Source organism: Chiloscyllium plagiosum, unplaced genomic scaffold (genome assembly GCF_037043375.1).
Source record: "Chiloscyllium plagiosum isolate Xiang-an unplaced genomic scaffold, Cpla_swu_hap1 HiC_scaffold_10, whole genome shotgun sequence".
In the NCBI taxonomy this organism is placed as follows: Eukaryota; Metazoa; Chordata; class Chondrichthyes; order Orectolobiformes; family Hemiscylliidae; genus Chiloscyllium; species Chiloscyllium plagiosum.
The window spans coordinates 84052302-84076833 of record NW_028270148.1 but is presented as its reverse complement, the minus strand read 5'-3'; the positions used below and the strand labels follow the sequence as shown (position 1 = coordinate 84076833).

At 40.4% G+C, this 24532-nt stretch overlaps 1 protein-coding gene across 4 annotated transcripts in view; it reads right to left on the bottom strand.

Moving 5' to 3' along the window:
* The window catches only part of cep43 (centrosomal protein 43), a 114932-nt gene that overhangs the window by 21451 nt on the left and 68949 nt on the right, over positions 1-24532 (bottom strand). The window contains exons 12-15 of one of the 4 annotated variants that reach the window (XM_043696270.2): positions 7015-7074; positions 5421-5629; positions 1575-1646; positions 927-1013 (exon numbers count right to left, since the gene is read on the bottom strand). In XM_043696270.2, the coding sequence (XP_043552205.1) occupies positions 927-1013; positions 1575-1646; positions 5421-5629; positions 7015-7074 (428 nt within the window). The remainder of the gene's footprint in view (positions 1-926; positions 1014-1574; positions 1647-5420; positions 5630-7014; positions 7075-24532) is intronic. The other 3 variants (XM_087991508.1, XM_087991509.1, XM_087991510.1) reach the window with 3 other exon arrangements.

Sequence of the window (24532 nt, the reverse complement as noted above, 5' to 3'; positions counted from 1 at the left end):
CTCCATTTACATGGCCTATTGCCGCAGAAAGGCTGCCAACATCAAAGACCCACCCCACCCTGACAATGCTTTCCTACAACTTCTTCCATAAGGCAGAAGATACAGAAACTTAAACAAATGCACCAGCAGGTTCAGGAACAACTTCTTCCCTGTCGTTATTAGACTGATCAATGAACTGACTTCAAATAATGCCAACCTTCCTAATGTTGGTCTTCCCTAGGGCAGGCCCTGTGCAATGTAACCTATATGCCTCCGCCCAGTTTTTTTTAACCCTCTGATCAGTGTGTCCTTGCTCACAATGATCTGCTTGTACTGCTTGTAAACAAAGCTTTTCACTGTACTCAGATACTTGGGACAATAAATCAAAATCATCAGTAGGGAACAGGTAATGTAATATAATGATGTTGTTAATTCAAGAACAGAATGAAATTCGAAAATGTTAAATATAAACTCCAGTACTTTTCCAGCCGAAGTTTTGTTTGAATCAGTTTTTCATAGAATATAAAATGCATTGCAGTTATATTTACACTTTCAGATATTTATTGATTGTAAGCATACATTTTCTTGCTGACAGTAAAACAAAACCACTACAGGAACCAAGGCTTTCTATACACATAACAGGAAAAGGTGCACAATGAGATTGCAAAATCAAATCAATGGGGTCAGATGGGTTTTACTGAAAAACAATTTTTATGGTATTTAGCCTTCAATATATAAATGTAAAAATTTTAATTCTTCTGATAATCATATTTGAAGAAGGCTGAAAAATATTTTCCTGTTTGCTACTGAAATTTTAAACAGCCAAGGTTTCAAGTTCTACTTAATAAGTGGCCTGCTTTTTCCACCAGAAATCCCCTGAAGATTTGCAAAATATTTCCACCTATCACCGTATTAGCTAAACCATTGAATCATGCTGGTGATCTCACCTTTCTAGAGTACTCTGTCTACCAACTGCGTCTACAAAGGGATCCACTGCATCTTCTTCAGTATCACTGTTTTTACCAGAGTTACTGCTGATTGAGAAAGTAAAGCAGAGCAGCAGCAGAAGCAAAGGAAAGAAATTAATACTTGTCGGTTTCACATAAACATTACAGTAATCATTAACAAGAGATAATGACTGGTAATGCTTAGAAATTTTGAACTGGAAACTATTAAAAACAAGTAGCCTTTAAGCCTTAAATGAAATTTGTTTTCAATTATATGGATTTTTCTTGAACTTATGGCAATTAATTCATGTCAGTGTTGAATACTCTGATTCATTCATAAACTGTGCCAATTTAATCCGGTTAGGCAACTTACTTAAATTCATATTCTCTCTATTTTTATATGTCAATAAAAAGAATTTAAATTGATGCTCAGCTCAAGAAAAATGTCAAAACATTTGGAAACCACAAAGCTTCAAGCACCTAATTCTGGGTTTTGACCTAACCTGATTTTCGATGTAGACTCCATAACTCAGAAGTAATTAAAAATGCTTTTTGTACTTGGCTCTACTTTCAACTCATCACTCAGTTCTTTAGTATCACCACTTTATGGATTACTCATGTACAGGTACAAACAAGTGAGGTACTTACGCTTTTTGAATGTCATTCTTTTTGCTACCTGAAGAACGTAACCCTGAAATACTTTTGTCTCCCTGTGATGGACTGATACACCAGAGTAGAAAATAAACAGAACAAACAGTATCGGATTATGCAAAGAGAAAGAGAATAAATCAATAATAAGGTTGATTGCTACAAGATATGCAACATATTCATCAGAGATGTTTAGGTTAGAGAATGTTGACAAACAATGACGATTTGCCTTATCAAAAATTAACGTTTCAAACTATGCCCTATGAAAAATGAACATATTGCAAGAAATGATGAAGTAAACTAATGTTTCAAAATATGAATCAGTTAAAAGATTAAAAAGGTAGTATTCGTGTAGTATATTTCATGCCCATCAGACATCTCTAAGAATGTCACAGTCAATGCAGTTCACTGATGGCCTATAATGAAGGAAACTACCATTCTTACCTGATCTGGACTCTGACTCCAGATCCACAGCAACATGGTTAACTCTTAACAGTCCTCTGCAATGGGCAATAAATGCTGGCCTAGCCAGCGGCACCCTCCTGCATGAGTGAATTTTTACTTTTAAAAATACTTTTAAAAGTATACTCTGTTGTTGTAGGAGACCCATCAGCTAAGGTGTACACAGCAAACCTCCACAAACAGAAACATGACATGATTATGTAATCTGTTTGCCTGGTGTTGAACAGGGTTAAGTATTAGTAACGACATTGAGCATTACTCCCCTGCTCTTCTACAAAACAGTGCTGTGAGATCTTTTACATCATCCACCTAAGCAGGAAGACAGGGCTTATACCAACTCAGCCAAAGAATGACAACACCAAACACTGCAGTACTGAGAGAATGACGCACTGAGTAACGGCTTTGATTTTTGTAAGCAAGAGCCTTGTGGTGGGATTTAAACCTGGAACCTTGTAGCTTGGAAGTGAGAGTACTATCAACTGGACCACAGCTGATCAAATCAGATCAGTACAATTCTAGAGAACTAGCAATGAGAAATTACCAACTCCATAACACCGCTGATTCAAAATGTTGGTAAATTTATTTATTCTACAGATACTGACTCTGAAGCCTAATATTTTCTGAGATGTATATCAGAGTGTGTTGGTGGTAGTGGTTGGAGGTGATGGGTGGAATTGATCACAGATATGGTCAGGAAACCCAGTGCATGGGTTTTCCTGAATGCCCTGCAGTTTACCTTCAATCAAAGTTTTTTTTGCCCAGTTTCCCATGGGATTGTATAATTCCAGCCTGTATAACTAGAAAAGCAAAGTTCAGTTGACTGGACAGATGGTTTGCGATACAGTGATGTCAACAATGTTGGTTCAATTATTGCACTGCCTATTGCTACCAGGAAGGCTGCTTCTTCTCAATCTCTTCCCTCACCCGAGGCATGGTGAACCCTCAGATTAAACCACCACCAGTTATTTTTCTCCAATGAGAGACAGCCCTATGGTTCTCTTGGACTATGGTGACTTTACTTGCAACTGGAAAAGCAGTAGGCAGTATTAATCATATTGAGGCTGGGGAAGAAGAGTTTGAGGTGTGGAATGGAACATAATGGAGGAATAGGAATTTTCAAAAACTTACCTTTTTGTGCCTGGAAGAAAATATTTTGCCTTACGATCCACAAACAGTTGCAATTCCACTTATCTTATGAATACAACCTTATCTGAATTCTTTTACTTGTCACATTTCCCAAGACCTCACGAAATAGACTAAAAATGACTAAACAAAAATTGTCCAATTACTCTTCTAAGAACCCTCACTCCCATCCTAAACCTACCCACATTCTGCCTTTTGCAAGTTTTCACAATCCTCTGGGTCTCTAGTGCATCTTTTAAATCTCTATTGTCCTTCATTGTTTCATTTGGTCTAGTGCCATTATCTCTCCTGTCAACTAATCAGCTCCTATCCTGGACTGTTCTTCTTTTTTCTGCCAGCAGCATTTTCCCTGGTTCTATTCCTCCTAAAGAAAAGTTCACATTTCCCATTTCTAGTAACAGCTTAGTAACCTGAAATGCTAACTCTATCTTCTGCCAAAATTGACAACTGGTTCTCCAGCATTTTCAGTTGACATTCTAATAAATTTGGTGGGTCTTAAAACCTGTATCAAGATAGCCTGAATGATTCTACAACATGTTAACGTTGAAACTTTATTGCTGGAACAGCACAGCAGGTCAGGCAGCATCCAGGGAACAGGAGATTCGACGTTTCGGGCACAGGCCCTTCTTCAGGAATGAGCAGAGAGTGTTCAGCAGGAGAAGATAAAAGGTAGGGAGGAGGGACTTGGAGGAGGGGCGTTGGAAATGTGATAGGTGGAAAGAGGTCAAGGTGAGGGTGATAGGTCGGAGTAGGATGGAGGCGGAGAGGTCAAGAAGAAGACTGATGCCGGATCCCTCCAGCCCGGCACCGCCTTCCTGACCTGCAGTCTTCTTCTTGACCTCTCCGCCTCCATCCTACTCCGACCTATCACCCTCACCTTGACCTCTTTCCACCTATCACATTTCCAACGCCCCTCCTCCAAGTCCCTCCTCCCTACCTTTTATCTTCTCCTGCTGAACACTCTCTGCTCATTCCTGAAGAAGGGCCTGTGCCCGAAACGTCGAATCTCCTGTTCCCTGGATGCTGCCTGACCTGCTGTGCTGTTCCAGCAATAAAGTTTCAACTTTGATCTCCAGCATCTGCAGACCTCACTTTCTCCTACAACATGTTAACTGCTAACAATACAAGATTTCCCATTGCTCACACTCTTATGAATAAGCCAGTTTGTTTCAGTGATTTTCAACCATGGAAATGCTGGACATGGTTAATAATAGAGACATGGGTACAATGCAACCAATGCCTGAACAATCCAATCAAAATAAAGGAAGACAGGAAGACAGTTGATAGCGATTTCAAACACAGTCAAACCAATGAGTGACTTTTATTGGAGGTTTTTGTTGGAAATTATTCCAATGAATTGTTCAAATGCAATTGGATGGCTGCCAACATAAGACTGAGGTTGCACTTTAAGGTTGTACAATAGTATTTCAGGTTTTGTTAAAAAAAAACAGTAATACGAGTGAATACCAGTGTCATTATAACCAAGCTTGTCAGTTTACTACCAGATAAAGTAACATACAAACCCTTTCAATTGACAATGGCATTCTTTTACAGCTAAGATATTGCACTGAATTTGGCATTTCTTTTAAAAAAGGAATTGTGGAAGAAACCAGTTAAGTGAAATAAATTCTTCATCAAATGTTACATATTATGCCTGATAAGACCTTTTAAGAATCACAAACAGGCAGCAGCAGCTCCCCATTCACAATCTACTCAAATGATTAAGTATGATGCCCACCTTCATTCCTCTGTCAGTTTGACTCATACAAAACTCTAGTCTATGCATTCTGACTCACAAGAAGTCCCCTTCATACTTCATAGCGGTACTTAACTAACCCACATTGGCTCCTCATCAATCAATGGCTCAGTTCTAAAATTGTGATCTTAGCCTTCACATCGCATAATGGCCTTGCCATTCTAACCTTTGTCAACCTCTTCCAGTTCTCCCCACTTCCAAGCTGGCAGTACTACTTCATCTCTGGCTCCTTGTGCATCTCTAGCTTTTATTCCTCCACTTTGAATTTCCAGCCCTGAAACTTGGCATTCTTCCCAAAATCTTGCTGCCTCTTTCCTTGGAATATAAAACCTCTTCCTTTGACCAAGCTTTTGGTGATCTGTCCCAATTACACCTTGGGTCAAAGTCAAATGTTATCCACTACTCCAGTGAAGTGCCTTTGGATTTAAAGTGGCTATGTTAATGCAATTATCTGCTTTAGTTACTACATCTATGTTTTTGCTTACCAGGCATAGATCTTCATTTGCTCAGGCAACGGGTCATCAAAGAATGAATCTTCATCATCGAGGCATAACTTTTCATTTTTCTTTAGCTCTGGCAGACTGGATGTTGTATTAGGGATGAAGCCTTTCTTTGGATCACCAGTAGAAAGATTGGTTGCACTTTTTACTTCACCTGAGGCTACGCTGATATCTCCAAAGCTGATGTTAGTGAACTTTGGAAAAGTAGTAAAAATACAATTATATAAAACCAATGAACTAAATGGATTAGAACACATGTTTAAAGTAGCAAACTTCTAGAACCTACTACCTATAGATTAGCAGGATGCTTAAATAGACAGATGGAATACTATAATATTCTAACTTAAAACAATGACTACATATATGCATTAACTATGAAATGATAACACAAAAATCTAAGCTTCCATGCATTTTATCTTTGTTAGGTTAAACATAAAACTGGAATACTGAAGGTGTCTGCGTTAATATGAATTAGTTTGGGTCCTATAAACTTAAGCTTTTGCAGTCTAGATAGGAAAAAGAAAAATATTGTAGATTACAAAATGCATAAGTTTCCAAAACTACTATAATTATAACTGCATCAACTGCAGCCTTCTCTTAATTCTTAACACAATGATAGTTGATAAACTGTTTGCGGATCTTAAAGCACACAATCAATATAGATGTTACTTCCAAATTGTTTACACTGTGGAGAATTCCAATTGATTTGTGAAAGATATCAGTATGCTATTGTATTGCTTCCAAGATATAAATCTGTGTAAAGAGATGCTTGAATCATTTGGGCTTTGGTACTATAATTAAATTTGGATTTCATCAGGCATTTTAAACACAATGTAAGATGGTATGTGCCATACTACCTAACAATGGCCTGCTTGTCACAGACATTTTTTGATGGTTTAAATGAAACTTCAAATGTTAGAAAATCAAATACTTCATTGAATACATTGTACCTACAACATTGAGATGAAGGGACAACAGAAGGCTAAGCTCTGTACAGCTGACTATTCACCTGCTGTAGTGCCTTCACAGTTAGCATAGATCAGCAAATAATATTGAACTGGCAAGGAGAATGTAAGTGTCATGGTACACTACTATATCACAGCATATTAACAATCAGATGCTAAGTCTTATTATGAATTTAAAAAGTTTTTAAGACCATAAGAGGAACTTAGCACAATTGTGTGGTTTTCACAAATGTATTATGGAGTAACTGCCAATATCAAAATAGTTTTTTTAAAAACAAATGATAGTCATCAAACATTTTCATTTCTGAAATGTATCTATTATGACTGCATATATGGGAAATTCACTGTTCTGCCCTGGCATGCTAGAGCTGAAAATGTTTTGCTGGAAAAGCGCAGCAGGTCAGGCAGCATCCAGGGAACAGGAGAATCGACATTTCGGGCATAAGCCCTTCTTCAGGAATGAGGAAGGTTTGTCCAGCAGGCTAAGATAAAAGGTAGGGAGGAGGGCTTTCCTGAATTGGTAGTCCCAATATGCTTTTTAAGTATTCGCATGTCATGCTTGAGCAAAGGCTAATGATTGAATCATGACCAGGTTTGTAATAACATGCAGTTACCTTCTCACCAGTTTTTTCCTCGCTCTCTTTAACTTTATCAGTTCCTTTGTATCTAGGTATCTGAACATGAACATAAAAAAAATTAACTAACTACAGTTGGCAATTAATAAATGAATCCATGTCAGCAGCAGGTGAAAAGGTGAACAAATTCTTGGTAACAAATTCTAACTTAACGGAAATCAGTACCTACCAAGCAAGAAAGCAATTGAAATTACAGAAATTGAGCATCTAAATGTTTACAGCCTTGAACAATGATACTGAAAGCTGCAAACTCCATCTGAACCTAAACAAACTAAATCCAAACTAAACTACAGATAAAACCCACCATGCTGGTTTGTGAAAACTTTTACTTATATTCAGTTTAAAAATATTTTTAAAAAGAGCGATACAAGGGAAATAAGATGGAATGCAACACTGACCTCCTCATCCTTGACAGGAACGCATAAATTTGGAAAATCAGTGAAGAAATTAATACCTCAGATTAGAATTAATGAACCACACAATCACAAGAGTATAAACACTTTGATTATTCCAATAAAGAGAAAGAAGTCAGATTTATTTTTATTTGTACACAGGATTTGATGTCAATTAAATGGCTAACATCTATTGCTCCCTCCCAATTATTTGTAGGAAGGTGGTGTCAACAATTTATTCCGCAGTTAATCTGACATATGCAGTTTATATTCTACAAATACTTCCATAAAATATTAACAGCTACAAGGCAATTGTAATTTTCAGAATTTTAAACAGAGGTTAGAGAGAAATCCATTCATGTATAAGGGAGTTGAGAGTTAGTGTGGTGGTGGTGGGGGGGGGAGGGGTGCCTTACGATTTAAGCCCACTAGCAGATCAGCCATCATCTCAAACTCTCAAATCTCTGTTCTTCAATTAAGTTTCCATGTCAATTTCAGAAGAGAACCTGCACTCATAGCATTCCAAAGTTGTTCCCTATCTCCCTCAATATTTAGGCTCTGAATACCCCAGACTAGAATCAGGCTAGAATTTATTGTCTATATCCAATTGTCCTTGAGAAGGTGCTGGTGAGCTATCTTCTTGAACCTCTGCAATCCATGTGGTGTATACACACTACAGCGTTTGCAGGAAGGGAGTTCCAAGATTTTGACTCAGCAACATTGAAGGAACAGTTCCAACTTATCTGCTGTCCTTGTCTTTACAGTTCGGAGAGTTTCTTCATGTGGAAGGTGCTAAGGACCTTCATCAATTATTGTAGTTCATCTTCAGGGAGCACACACTGCTACGGTTCTCTGCTAATGGCAAAAGGTGATAAATGGGATAGCAATCAAGTGGGTTGCTTTGTCGTGAATGGCATCGAGCTTCTTGAGTATTATTGGGCAGGACCTATCCAGGCAAATGGAGAGCATTCTCGTACACACCTGACTTGTGATTTCGAGATGGTGGAAAAGCTCTGAGAAATCAGGAGGTGGGGTGAGTTACTGTAGAACTTCCAGCCTTTAACCTGCTTTAGTAGCCACAGTCTAAGTTAGTTTCTGTTCAATGGAATGACAGTTTAAATTTTATGTCTCTTTAGCAGTCAAACAGGACAGTTCCAGAGTTGATTGAGAACAGGTGATATTTGGGTCTCCTGTGGTTCAGAGGTAGTGAGCCAGAAGGCCTGGATTCAAGTCCCACCTGCTCCAGAGATGTGTCATAACATTTTTTTAATTAAAAAAAAAGCAAAATACACTCATGGTAGAGTGGCGATACCCCACCTTCAACAGGAGTGTGCCATGACAGATCTGATCAAGTTGATGCAAATGAGAGTGGGCTCTTGGAGGCCCAGGTTCAAGTTCCACAGACTCGAAAATGTGTCGTAGCATATCTGAACAGACTGATTAAAACATCTACAACCTTCATCCCCACCCCCATCCACCAACTGTACTCTTTGCTACCTTCTGCCACCCTCCTCTCTGACCTACCACCTTCATCCCCATCCCCAGCCATCTATTGTACTCTTTGCCATTTTCTCCCCAGCTCCATCCCCTTCCCATTTATCTCTTCTCCCCGGAGGCTCCCTGCCTTCATTCCTGATGAAGGGCTTTTGCCCCAAACATCGATTTTCCTGCTCTTCAGATGCTGCCTGATCTGCTGTGCTTTGCCAGTAGCACTCTAATCTAGACTCTACACGTGACTCCAGACCCACAGCAAGGTGATTGACTGTTAACTGTCCTCTGGGCAATCAGGGATGGGCAATAAATGCTACCTGAACTGTGATGCCCTCAACCTGCGAATTAATAAAGAAAAAACAAACAATCTTCACTTTTCTTCATTAAATATTAATGAAATTCTACTTAATAAATTCTACTTGATTCATAAATATTGGTTGTCCAAGTCAGCATTAAGACTTCAGTTTTATACCTCAAAACGCTTGGAACATCCAACAGCACTTAACTATGGATACATTGATGCAAAGCTCAGCTCTGACATCCACAGATTCAGTTGAAGGCAATCACAAGTCAGAACACTTCTCAGCAAGACACAGAAATTTCACCTGGATGAACATTCAGACCAAGCTTGCCCAACTCAAGCCAGAAATGAAATCTTCTCATTTTTCACAACTCTACCATAGCATGCACTATGCTTCCTCTTTACACAATTATAGTAGCTTACAAAGTTAAAAATCACACAACACTAGGTTATAGTCCAACAGGTTTAACTGGAAGCACACTAACTTTCGGAGCGCCGCTCCTGGGGACACAATCACCTGATGAAGGAGTGGCACTCCGAAAGCTAGCAGGCTTCAAATTAAACCTGTTGGACTATAACCTGGTCTTGTGTGATTTTTAACTTTGTACACCCCAGTCCAACACCAGCATCTCCAAATCATAGTAGCTTACAATACCTTGCTGTTGCAACACCCCCCTTCCCCATGTCAGTCCAATATTAATACAAACTTCTGTTAGCAAGTTAGTAAGAATACCTAGCCACTTTTGCTACATTTCACATCTAACTACAGGATAAAATCCATTAAAAGGTTTGGGGCGAAAATTTTAAAATGTGCTCAGTCTCTGGGAATGGGCACATGTGGAAAAGAGAGGTAGGTATGAAGGGCAAGAAAAAGAAAAAAGTATTTAATTTAGCTTTTGTTTGTCACTAAATATAAAGTTTTGAGAAATAAAACTGTTGATAGGTTCCATGTCTGGCTTTACAAACCAACATGATTGCTATAAAAGCAGGCTTTGAAACCTGTCAATTGAATGTTACCTTGCAGAACTTGAAACTAGAGTCATTTTATGTTGGAAAAGGCTGAAAGATATCCTGCCAAATGCACATCGTTCAAAAGAACAAAATATTGCGGATGCTGGAAATCTGAACTAAACAAAAATTGATTTAAAAAATACTCAGCAGTTCAGGCAGCACCTGTGGAGAGAGGAACAGAGTTAATGTTACTCATTCTGAAGAAGGTCATAACTTGAAATACTAAATCACCACAAGTGCTGCTATATTTTCTAAAAGTCCATTTTGTGACGAAGGATCACACATGAGAGCAGTATGAGGTAGGTTGGCTGGTGGTGGCCTCACTTTCTGTTTCTGTAACTGCAGTGATTCACATTTATCCTTTCTTTTGGTACAATAGCAGATTTTCCCCAAATGGAGGAACAGCTTTTGAACATAAAAAAACGTGTTTATTTGCCACCATAGGTCAATCTTTCCCTCCACACATTCATTCTTTAAATCTGTTATTTCCTACCAGTAACTTCTAAGTTTTGGTCCCTTAATCATTCCTTATTGCTTGATAAAGAACCCAGAGCTTGGGGCACAAAAAGCTGAGATGTCAGCTGGCCCTTAACATTCTTTGACTCATCATTGGAATCAAAGTAAAGAATAGATTCATGTTGAATTTCTGTAAATAATTCAAAGCCTACAGACATACAAGACGTTACGCAAAGGACAGCCTAACCGGGTATCTAACTTGATAAACGTATAATTGCAGATTTCATACTGCACCATAAATAAGCCATGCCACTATCAAAGATTAATTGCACCCACAATATTTACAACGTAAATACAGCAGTTTGTTAAACTTGTTGAATCGATTGTCAAGGCTGACCCTTCTGCAACTTAACATTTAGTTTCAATATTTTTAGACAGTGAGGCTAGTTTAGAAACTGCAGCAAGTTTCAGTGTCTGAAGTGACATCACCATCCAGTTTTTGCTGATCTACATTTGCTCCCAATCCCACAAAATTTCAATTTAAACAACATGGATTATATGGCAATAGTAAAAAATTTAACATAGTAAAACATTCCAAGGTTCCAACATACCATTCCTCACATTAATGCCATCAACCTACGTTTGATAAGAGTTACATAAATATATTAAATTCCTCATTATCTGGCACGTATAGGGAATGGGCTGAAGTTGGTGGGCAGGGGATGTGGTGTACAGGAATCTGTTGATTGTAGGAGGAATAGAATCTAATAGAGGCTCCGCACAATATACTCTAATCTTAAAGCTAAATCTCAATTTACTCCCTGAGTTCTGGAAACTCAGTATTTCACTATGTGCATCAATGGAACCAGCACTGGCATCTGGGATTTAGGCCCAGCAGCTCTCTTGAATAAATTCCTCACATCTGCCTGCTTGCATGCTTTCATTCTCTTGTGCAGATATTGGGAATATGAAGTGGAAACTACATTACATTTGTGCAGTAAACTAACTTTGATGCACAACAAATTTCAAACTATAATGAAACTCTTCCAACCCTGCTCTCTCTTGTCATCACTTCTCTCTTCTTGAACGTTAGACTTTAGATTCCCTACAGTGTGGAAACAGGCCCTTCAGCCCAACAAGTCCATACCGACCCTCCGAAGAGTAACCCATCCAAACCCATTTCCCTCTGACTAATGCACCTAACACTATGGGCAATTTAGCATGGCCAATCCACTTGACCTGCACATCTTTGGACTGTGGGAGGAAACTGGAGCACCCGGAGGAAACTCACAGAGACATGGGGAGGATGTGCAAACTCCACACAGTCGCCCAAGGCTGGAATTGAACCTGGGACCCTGGTGCTGTGAGGCAGCAGTGCTAATCACTTCACCGTTGCGCCTCGTGGTCACAACTCAAAACATTGTCTATAATTTCTTCTGTATTTAAAGCATTGCAACAGAAGCATTATTGTCAACATCCAACCGTTCATCCAGTTCATTTCTGGAAACGTTTTTGACAGCACTAGCACAGTTCACTAATCCCATGTTTTTTTCCTGCATATCTTTACTTATTTGCTTTCTTGCACACAACATCCATCAAAAATGTCTTTGTCTGACAACTCTTCTTCGAACATTATGAAAGGCCTTCAGTTTCACCAGCATCTTTGCAGTTTCACTTTTCACTTGGTTCCATGCACATAACATGTTAAAAACAGCACCTCTGATACAGTATCTGGACTGAAATTTATTAATTTCTGCTTGGTGGTTTGTCAGTTTTCCCATCAAATCATGTGGGTAAAATATTTTCAAAATACTGGATCACACCCATTGGCTGAATGAAACTTGTCACATTAGAATGGAGAAACACAAAAAGATCTTGCCTTAACAAAGTCTTGCTTTCTTCAGACATGCTTATGTTTTAGCACTGAAAATGTGTTGCTGGAAAAGCGCAGCAGGTCAGGCAGCATCCAAGGAGCAGGAGAATCGACGTTTCAGGCATGAGCCTTTCTTCATGCCCGAAACGTAGATTCTCCTGCTCCTTGGATGCTGCCTGACCTGCTGCGCTTTTCCAGCAACACATTTTCAGCTCTGATCTCCAGCATCTGCAGTCCTCACTTTCTCCTATTCCTATGTTTTACAAACGTGCTTTTACACCAGGCACAAAAACATGATGAAACCATCATCAAGTAAAAATGTCTGCATCTATTTAAGCATCACGTCATAATTAAGTGGAAGATGTATTATGCCTTTGAACCATCTTAGTTTTACATATTTTCCAATAACAGTCAATTCCACTTTATATATTCCTGTGGCATTCCACATACAAGTACGGTTATTCAGTCTTTACTTTGCTTAAAGCCACAAACAACCTTTTCATCAGCACCAACTAAGGGTGTGCTTGGAAGCTATTGCCATATTAACCAACAGCATTATTGATTTGTTTGGCAGTTAGGTCATGGCCAATCATAACTTTATTAAAAATTTCACAGAAATCTTTAGCTGATTTCATACCTGCAGATTTCTGTTCATCTGGCTTGTCAGCCTTTTGCGTCCCATGTTGTATCTTAAAGTAAGTGAGCCATACTTGAGAAAAAGTACACAGCTCCATGATTTTCAGCTTCTCATAAAATTCCTTCGTCTTTTCCACCAACATTGGTCCAAAGATACATGCACCTTCATGCTCTTTAATGAAAACTATTTGCATAGTGCACGACCTAAGCCTTTAAGCTTAGAAATACGTTATGCTTTTATCATTTACAAATTTCACACAGAATATTTTTTAACTATCCACTTATGCTTCAACTGCATAGAACATTGACAAACCAACACTGAATTCCTGAACTAGAGAAGAAAAAAACAAAATTACAATTTCTTTGTCTTTGAAATAGAAAAATGGAAATATGTGAAAGTCAAAACGACATTTTTATTTTAGTTTTGCCTTGGGAGTTGTCTTAGACTATCTGGCAGATTGACTGGGTAAGATTTTGGATATAATGAGATCACAAACTGAACTGGCAACGATTGTAAAGGCCTTTCTGAGAGGGAGGACAAATAGGCAGTGCTGCTAGTCGCACCTGTGAGAAATACCACAGCAAGGGTGAACATATATGTATTGGATTTTGGCAGATCAAATTCAAAACTGATATCTTTGAAGACTTTATTAAAATGTTCAATTTTCTTTGAAGGTTTTGCTGCCTGACAGGAACTGTGGGTGGTATGGTACGGGATAACAGGTAAGATTCCTGTATTGGGATTAATGGAGTTAAGCTTTAAAGCAGTTCTAACGAATGAGAGGAGTAAGAAAGCAGGGGTTGGAGGTTGAGGAGTGACTTTATAGAGGTTTATAAAATCATGAGGGGCATAGCTAAGGTGAATAGCTAACCTTTTTCCAATGTTAGGGGAGTCCAAAACTAGATGGCATAGGTTTAAGGAGAGAGGGAAAGATTTAACAGGGACTTGCTGGGCAACATTTTCATACAGAGGATGATGCAATAATGGAATGAACTGCCACAGGAAGTGGTAGAGGCAGGTACAGTTATAACTTTTAAAAGACATTTGGACAGGTGCATGAATAGGAAAGTTTTAAAGGGATATGGGCCAAATGGAACTGGGATGAAAAAGGTTGTCTTAGGAGAAAAAGGTTAACAAAAAGTTGACCTATACTCACTGACATTTAGAAGGATCAGAGATAATCTTATTGAAACATAAAATTATGAGGGGCCCTGACAGAGCGGATACTGAGAGGAGGTTTGCCCTCACTGGGCAATCTACAACAAAGCAGCAGAGTTTCAATATCACTCATTTAAGGCAGTGATGAGGCAAAACGTTTCTTATCTAATGACAGAACAGTCTTCAAAGACTACATGGACAACTGCTGTTATCCAGGAACTCCGTGTTTCTAGTGGTCTCTGGTTCCAATGATATGAAGTCGTTCTGTTGAGTGGATACAGACTCAGCGACACTCCACATGCATAAGTGCACAATGGATTCTGACATGCTGCAATCATCATCTGGCGAGCCCAGAACATTCCAGTAGCATAAAAATCATGTGCTTGTGAGTGTAATTCCTAAAAGGCAATGGAAGCCTGACTGTGCTGAGATAGAATTTCCTGTCATGAGGCCACAGATCACCATGATTCCCTTTTCATACACTGGTTTTGTAGCAGAAACTATTACTCTAAAGACTCTGGGTGCATAGGTCATCCTATTGAGGGCTCTACTGTGTCACTTAGGGTTTTGCTGTTGGTCATGTCTCCTTCCACTTTCTCCAGATCCAGAGAAAACCTGAGCGAGATCCCCACAACTTATCATTCCCCTTCTCCTTATGATACCAGGGAGTTCTCCAGTAAGATATAGTGGGATAGCACTCAATGTTTTTAATATATTGGTCAAGCTCTTAGAAATGTCCAGAAAAACAGTATCAGTGAAATCTGAATTAAGTACCCAAAAATCTCCTACTGTGTCAAAATGCCTTTTCAAATGCAACAGTCAGTCAATCTCAAGCAGCAAATGTGCATCAAAAGCTGAGTAAAACTTTGAACCTATCAAAACATAAATTGCAGGAAAAATTCAGCCGGTCTGGCAGCTGGAACTGGGTCTAAAAATAATGGTCATTCTACCTGATACATTAATTCTGCTTTCTCTCCACAGACACTGCCAGATTTCCTGAGTTTTCCAGCAATTTCTGTTTTTGTTTTTGATTTTCAGCATCCACAGTTCTTTGATTTCTTTTGTTTAGCGTCTGTCAGCATGTTCAACTGGTCATCCTGAACAATATTAAGCTTCTTGCAGTGCTGTTGGAGCCATACTGAGTCTGGGGAATTGAGACTACCCTAAACTCTGATGAATTATTTAACAAAACATTTTCCAAAAATGAATTTTAAAAGTATTTTGAATAAAATATTTAAGAACACAATTTATCATCCAATGCTGTGCGTGAAACCAGGGTTAAAGAGTCTCATTATCTACAAACTGAGCTAATCCATCCATGGAGGAATGTCACGTGCAAAGACACTTTCATTTCAAGTCATATACAGGAATCCAGAGAAATATATTGCTTTGTGGTTAAAATTGAGGTGTAACCTAACAGTATTACCGCCTGGCTGGGAGCAAAACAGGAGACATAAAAGAATTTGCATGCGTCGGATCCACCGTTCAAGCCAAGCGCACATACGGTACTGTTCTAACTTTTTCCAATGGCTGATGGACAAAATATTTAAAATCACACAACACCTGGTTATAGTCCAACAGGTTTAACTGGAAGCACTAGCTTTCGGCGCACCGCTCCTTCATCAGATGGTTATGCACAACTCATTCAATGTAGCTCAGCAATCAAATCTAGTCTACATAGCTTAGTGATACACCAAGTCGTGTATTTAGGTGTCTTTCTTTTTTTAAGTAGAATATACAGTACAGAAACTATGCATTTTTTGGACTTTTTCTTGGAGGCTTGCATTCTTCGAGTTTGTGGTCATGAGGGAAAGTTTGAGTCTCCTTAGCACAAGAGTACACCTGACAATGAAGATAAAAGCTACTTTGACAGTCAGTGAAAAAAAATTCACACCAATGAAGAGTTGAACGGTGTAGAAGAAGCTAGCCACATACTCCATGCTGAAGGAACAATGAGTAACAAGTGCCTTACACACAGAGAAATGTTTTGAACTAGGGGTGAAGATTCAGCAAGGAACTGACAGCCTCAGAACCTTTGTTTTAAATGGAAAGAAAAAAGGTAGTGCTAAAACATGCTCTGCAGCCCCTTCCCATTTAAAAATAAATAAATAAAATTACAGGAAATTTTGGTTCATAGGACAGTATGATAAAAATACTAACAGCTTCAACTCATGTACAGAGAGATTCCATTATTATATTCAAACTAAATATTGAAGCATATATAGATGTCCCTGCATTCCTGAATATTATGGTTAGAAACACTTTAACCTCCTGAGGTACAGAAGCTGGGCTCCAAAACTTAAGACGGAATACAAGGAATCTGACAGAACCATTTTTCACCAAAACCATTGGTGATTGCTGAAAGGTTCAGATTCTACAAACGTAACCAGCATATGGTGAATCGATCTTCAAGCTCACAGCAATTTAAAAAAAAAAGAATCAGTAGAGCTTTTGGGTATTTGGAGATAACATGAATGTTGCTATCAGAAACATTCTACTGCATGGTTTAAGAGAAGCAATCCACAAGAGATAACTGACAGAAAGAAGTCTAGACTTAAAGAAAGAACTGGAAATAACAGTCGCAACGTAACTAGCAGCCAAGGAAGTTCAGCAGCCAAGCTGGAACCTGACAGTTCACAAAATGGCAGCTGAGAGACAAGCACAGTGCAGACTCAATGTGGATAAACAGATCAAACAGCTGCCAATTTCTGGTATGAAAGAAGTTGTATGTAGAAATTGCAGCGAGAAAAAAAAGGAAACAATGCACAGGCATGTTTGAGGAGGAAACAAACATACAGTAAAAGTACACAAACCAAAGATTAGGAAGAAAATCTATGTTGTGGTTCTGTTCGCCGAGCTGGAAGTTTTTGTTGCAAACGTTTCGTCCCTTGGCTAGGCGACATCATCAGTGCTTGGGAGCCTCCTGCGAAGCGCTTCTTTGATGTTTCCTCCGGTGTTTATAGTGGTCTGTCCCTGCCGCTTCCGGTTGTCAGTTTCAGCTGTCCGCTGTAGTGGTTGGTATATTGGGTCCAGGTCGATGTGTTTGTTGATGGAGTTTGTGGATGAATGCCATGCCTCTAGGAATTCCCTGGCTGTTCTCTGTCTGGGTTGCCCTATGATAGTATTGTTGTCCCAGTCAAATTCATATTGCTTGTTGTCTGTGTGTGTGGCTACTAAGGATAGCTGGTCGTGTCGTTTCGTGGCTAGTTGATGTTCATGTATGCGGATTGTTAGCGGTCTTCCTGTTTGTCCTATATAGTGTTTTGTGCAGTCCTTGCATGGTATTTTGTACTCTACATTAGTTTTGCTCATGTTGGGTATCGGGTCCTTCGTTCTGGTGAGTTGTTGTCTGAGCGTGGCTGTTGGTTTGTGTGCCGTTATGAGTCCTAGGGGTCGCAGTAGTCTGGCTGTCAGTTCTGAGATGCTCCTGATGTATGGTAGTGTGGCTAGTCCTTTTGGTTGTGGTATGTCCTCGTTCCGTGGTCTTTCTCTTAGGCATCTGTTGATGAAGTTGGGCGGGTATCCGTTTTTGGCGAATACCTTGTATAGGTGTTCCTCTTCTTCTTTTTGCAGTTCTGGTGTACTGCTGTGTGTTGTGGCCCTTCTATAATGTACAAAAAAAAGAGCATGAGAAAACCCCATACCCTCAGTCCAAAGAAGAGTAATTATTAATGATACTGGCCATTGCTGGTGACACCAACGGATATCGGGTCATTCCCTTTCCGAATGATAAGAATGGAAACATATACCCAGAATGACAGTTTCATTGATACCTGAAAGTGTGCATCAGAAACAGCAGAGTCACATTGTGCTACATACCTCAAATATTGCACTAAGAATGCACACAGGCAAAGTGGTACCTTTGAGGGGTTGTTTCAATGACTGTGAATGTTCAGTTGTACAGTCAGTCAGTCAGTCAGTCAGAACACTTGCCCTTGCATGTTTCCAAAAGGAAATTTTACAGCTTTATTAGGAAGAATGTGGTTGAAGAAAATCAAACTTAACTGGACTGAAGTAAATTGCTTGTCAGATTCTGGAACTGAGCTGAGCTACCATAATTTCTAAAAAAAACTTGCAATTGTTTTCAACGGAGATCTGAGAAGCACGGAAAAGATCTCTTAAATTGAAAATCAAGAATGAGAATGAAGCCAATGCTGCAAGGCTAGATCAGTGTGCTATAAAATTAGGCCAAAGGTCAAGGCAGAACTAGAGAGGCTGGTCAAGACAAGAATCCTCGAACCCACAAATGAGAATGTTGGGCCACGCCTAGTATACCAGTGAAGATGTTGGATTGGTACACGTTTGTGTTGAGTTTAAGGTCACTATTAATCTGATTCTGTGTGCTGAGCAGCATCTGTTGCCTTTGATTGATGACCTATTTATGCTGAACTAGCTGGTGGCCAGTTTTTCAGTAAAATTGACCATAGACAAACATACATAGAACATAGAAGAATACAGCGCAGTACAGGCCCTTCGGCCCTCGATGTTGCGCCGATCCAAGCCCACCTAACCTACACTAGCCCACTATCCTCCATATGCCTATCCAATGCCCGTTTAAATGCCCATAAAGAGGGAGAGTCCACCACTGCTACTGGCAGGGCATTCCATGAACTCACGGCTCGCTGAGTAAAGAACCTACCCCTAACATCTGTCCTATACCTTGTAATACAGATGAATGCAGATCCTAAATCACAGAAATACTGGACATTAAAAAGACAAATACAAGAGACTTCCATTTGGAATAACATCTACCCCTATGTTCTTCCAACATGCTATGAATTAGATTTTGAGTGCAGCCGCGTCATCTGGACAATATTTCAATCACGGGAATAAATGAAAAACAGCACCGTGACAATTTAGATGCTACTTTGCTGAGACGTGAAGATTATGGGCTCAAAGTCAGGAAAGACAAATATGAATTTTTAAATCATCCATCAAGTTACTTAGGTCATGTCATCAATGCCAAGGTGCTATACAAGTCACTTACAAAAAAGTGAAAGCCATAACTGAAGCACCAGCACCTAAAATTATTAAATTTGATTAATCTATAGAGGATAGAACAGTGTAACACTTGAACAGGCCCTTTAGCCCACCATTTCTGCACTGACCATGATGCCATTCTAAACAAATCCCATGCCTGCACATAGTCCGTATCCCGTACCTTTAGTTACGTTTTTTACTTGATTATCGATTATCGTGGGTTTGCTAACTTACTAGAGCAGTTTGTCCCAAACCTTGCAACCATTCTCAAACCAATACACAAATTGTGCCAAAAAAAATTTGAAAATAGCAAGATCAACGTGAAGGAGTCGAAAAAGGAGTCTAAGCCAAACAGATTTTATTAAAGTCAGAAGCCCTGACCCAAAGTTACTGTTGAAACTGCTCTCAACATATGGAGCTGGAGCATTTATGTCTCATATTACCCAACGGTGATGAAAAGCCAATATCTGGATCTTTTGAATGGTGAATGTTTTTCAGTGGTTGAGCTGCAGACTAATTGGCCTGACATTGTCAGCTTCCTGATGGCAACTTCAAAGAAAACCACTGAAATGACTGACGCAGATCTTGCAAGATTTGGTTATCTGGATCAATTGTTTGTGATAATGGCCCATAGTTTATATCACACGGGTTTACAGACTATGTAAAGCAGAGTGGAATTCAACATATCCAATCAGCTCTTTACCACCTAGCCACAAATTTGACAGAAAGATTTGTTCAGAAAACAAAGCATTCAAAGTTTGTGCGAAGATTTGTAGCTCGGGTGCTCGTTGTTGTGGTTCTGTTCGCCGAGCTGGAAGTTTTTGTTGCAAACGTTTCGTCCCCTGGCTAGGCGACATCATCAGTGCTTGGGAGCCTCCTGCGAAGCGCTTCTTTGATGTTTCCTCCGGTGTTTATAGTGGTCTGTCCCTGCCGCTTCCGGTTGTCAATTTCAGGTGTCCGCTGTAGTGGTTGGTATATTGGGTCCAGGTCGATGTGTTTGTTGATGGAGTTTGTGGATGAACGCCATGCCTCTAGGAATTCCCTGGCTGTTCTCTGTCTGGCTTGCCCTATGATAGTAGTGTTGTCCCAGTCAAATTCATGTTGCTTGTTGTCTGCGTGTGTGGCTACTAAGGATAGCTGGTCCTTAGTAGCCACACACGCAGACAACAAGCAACATGAATTTGACTGGGACAACACTACTATCATAGGGCAAGCCAGACAGAGAACAGCCAGGGAATTCCTAGAGGCATGGCATTCATCCACAAACTCCATCAACAAACACATCGACCTGGACCCAATATACCAACCACTACAGCGGACAGCTGAAACTGACAACCGGAAGCGGCAGGGACAGACCACTATAAACACCGGAGGAAACATCAAAGAAGCGCTTCGCAGGAGGCTCCCAAGCACTGATGATGTCGCCTAGCCAGGGGACGAAACGTTTGCAACAAAAACTTCCAGCTCGGCGAACAGAACCACAACAACAAAGCATTCCTTAAAAGCTTACTCTAGAACAGAGATCATTTGATGACTCTAAATTCTCCAGCATTGCAGGGTAAAAAGTACCAGCTGTGCACAGCTTTTGATTTGCTGAAACCACCCATGACAAAAGACACTGCTGACAGCAAACGGGATTTTCAAAAGGAGAACACGGCAAAATGCCACACTTTCCAAAAAGATCAATAATTTTGGTGAGAAATTACACAACTGGTGAGATTAAATACTGAAGACTGGACAGGACTACTAAACTACACAAGACACAATATGACATCATATGGAGAAGACATGCAGATCAACTTCTGGCAACCAGCATGAATGTACATGAGACATTAATTGAAGATCAAAAATAACTGCCGAATAGAGACCTGGATATGTCCGAGGAGAATGCTATGACATTATGTGAACCTCCAAAGCATTCAGCTGTCTCAAGAAAGGGTGTCAGAAGAGGTTCCTAGTACACCTAAAACACCAGAGGTTAAATCCAGCGAGAAAAATAAACAGATGCTTGAGGTGTGCCGACAGCCACACAGAAACAATGTCCTCCGGAATGACTTACCTACTGATTACAGTATTTTTGATTGTAAATACTCCACATGTTTTCATTTGAGGAAAGGATATTTTCTTTGTATACGTATGCTGGACTGTCACCAAGAGTCCAATCACAGAGTCATACAGCATAGAAACAGACCTTTCAGTCCATGTCTAACATAATCCCAAACTAAACTAGTCCCACCTGCCTGCTCCAGGCCTATATCTCTCCAAACCTTTCCTATTCATGTATCCATAAAATCATCTTTTAAACCTTGTAATTGTACCCGCATCCACCACTTCCTCAGGAAGTTCATTCCACATGCGAACCACCCTGTGTAAAAAAACTTGCCTCTCATGTCTTTTTAAAATCTTTCTCTTCTCACCTTAAAAACGTGACCCTAATCTTGAAATTCACTGTCTTAGGGAAAAGAAAACTACTGAGGAGAAAGTGAGGTCTGCAGATGCTGGAGATCAGAGCTGGAAAAGCGCAGCAGGTCAGGCAGCATTCAAGGAACAGGAGAATCGATGTTTCGGGCATAAGCCCTTCTTCAGGAATGAGGAAAGTTTGTCCAGCAGGCTAAGATAAAAGGTAGGGAGGAGGGACTTGGGGGAGGGGCGTCGGAAATGTGATAGGTGGAAAGAGGTCAACGTGAGGGTGATAGGTCAGACTGGGGTGGGGGCGGAGAGGTCGGGAAGAAGATTGCAGGTTAGGAAGGCGGTGCTGAATTCGATGGATTAGACTGAGACAAGGTGGGGGGAGGGGAAATGAGGAAACTGGTGAAATCCGAGTTCATCCCTTGTGGTTGGAGGGTTCCTAGGCGCTCTTCCTCCAACCGTCGTTTTGTTGTGGTCTGGCGATGGAGGAGTCCAAAGACATGCATATCCTTGGTGGAGTGGGAGGGGGAATTGAAATGTTGAGCCACAGGGTGGTTGGGTTGGTTGGTCCGGGTGTCCCACAGGTGTTCTCTGAAACGCTCCGCAAGTAGCCTGCCTGTCTCCCCAATATAGAGGAGGCCACATCGGGTGCAGAGGATGCAATAGATGATGTAACAAGCCCATCTTATGCTCTTCAGATCCTGTCTTGCAGCATCGTACTCACCCTTCCCCCAATTGTAAAACCTACCCTGTTGCATGCACCTATCTCTCTCCATAACCAAGGTGAAAGTCACAGAATTGTGGTCACCATCACCGAAATGCTCACCCACTAACAAGCTCCTCCATCGCCAGACCACAACAAAACGACGGTTGGAGGAAGAGCGCCTCATCTTCCTCCTAGGAACCCTCCAACCACAAGGGATGAACTCGGATTTCACCAGTTTCCTCATTTCCCCTCCCCCCATCTTGTCTCAGTCCAAAGAAAACTACTATCAATTCTATCTAAACCTCTCATTATTTTATAAACTTCTATCAGGTCACCTCTCAACCTCCTACGCTCCAATTTTGGGTCAGAAACATCTTCATTTAACCTTGCTTCCTGTAAACATCTCCATAATAAAGTTCCTGCTATTTTAACACTTTGGCCTCCTGGTCCATCTTCAAACTTAACACAAATGTTCATTCTCTCCACCACCAATGCTCAGATTATGTACATAAGAGGCAAAGCAGAAATTCACCAAGGCACCTTAGACAGCACCTTCCAAACCCATTACGACTACCATTTAGAAGGACAAGGATGGCAAATATATGGGAACACCATCACCTGCAAGTTCCCCTCCACCCAACATCTTGACTTGGAAATATCACCAGTACATCAGTATTTTCACACCAAATGGCATTGAGTGTACCTGTAACAAATGGATTGCAGTGGTTTATGAAGACAGCTCACTAATCTCTCAAGGGCAACTAAGAACAAGCAATAAATGCTGGTCCAGCTAGCAAGAATCACATTCCATTAATTAATTTAAAAAGACAGGCTGTACAAAGGAAGGAAGGAGAGAGAGAGGAGGGAAGAGAAAGACAAGGAGAAAATAAAGACAGCAGTTCTGATTAGTATTCCCACTTCCAGTCAGAGCTGTGCTTTACTTGGCCTAAAATAATGCTGGAGTGTGAGGCTTTAGCCAAATATTGATTGGAAGCTCTTTAGATCAAATAGCTTGGACGGGCGGTGTTTGTGCAGTGTGTCCAGGAAGCTTTTCTAACTCAGTATGTAGATTGTCCGACCAGAGGGGAGGCCATATTGGATTTGGTACTTGGTAACAAACCGGGACAAGTGATGGGCTTGTTAGTGGGTGAGCATTTCGGTAATGGTGACCACAATTCTGTGACTTTCACCTTGGTTATGGAGAGAGATAGGTGCATGCAACAGGGTAGGTTTTACAATTGGGGGAAGGGTAAGTACGATGCTGCAAGACAGGATCTGAAGAGCATAAGTTGGGAGCATAGACTGTCAGGGAAGGTTGTTGTTGAAATGTGGAACTTTTTCAAGGAACAGATACGGCGTGTCCTTGATATGTATGTACCAGTCAGGCAGAAAAGAGATGGTCGTGTGAGGGAACCTTGGTTGATGAGGGAGGTTGAATGTCTTGTAAGGAGGAAGAAGGAGGCTTACATAAGGTTGAGGAAACAAGGTTCAGACAGAACGTTGGAGGGATACAGGATAGCCAGGAGGGAGCTGAAGAAAGGGATTAGGAGAGCTAAGAGAGGGCATGAAAAATCTTTGCCAGGTAGGATCAAGGATAACCCCAAGGCCTTTTACGCATATGTGAGAAACATGAGAATGACGAGAAGGAGGGCAGGTCCGATCAAGGACAGTAGTGGGAGACTGTGTATTGAGTCGGAAGAGATAGGAGAGGTCTTGAATGAGTACTTTTCTTCAGTATTTACAAATGAGAGGGACCGTATTGTTGAAGAGGAGAGTATGAAACGGACTGGTAAGCTAGAGGAGATATTTGTTAGGAAGGAAGATGTGTTGGGCATTTTGAAAAACTTGAGGATAGACAAGTCCCCCGGGCCTGACGGGATATATCCTTGGGTTATGTGGGAAGCAAGAGAGGAAATTGCAGAGCCATTGGCAATGATCTTTTCGTCTTCACTGTCAGCGGGGGTGTACCAGGGGACTGGAGAGTGGCGAATGTTGTGCCCTTTCAAAAAAAAAAGGGAATATGGATAACCCCGGGAATTACAGGCCAGTTAGTCTTACTTCGGTGGTAGGTAAAGTAATGGAA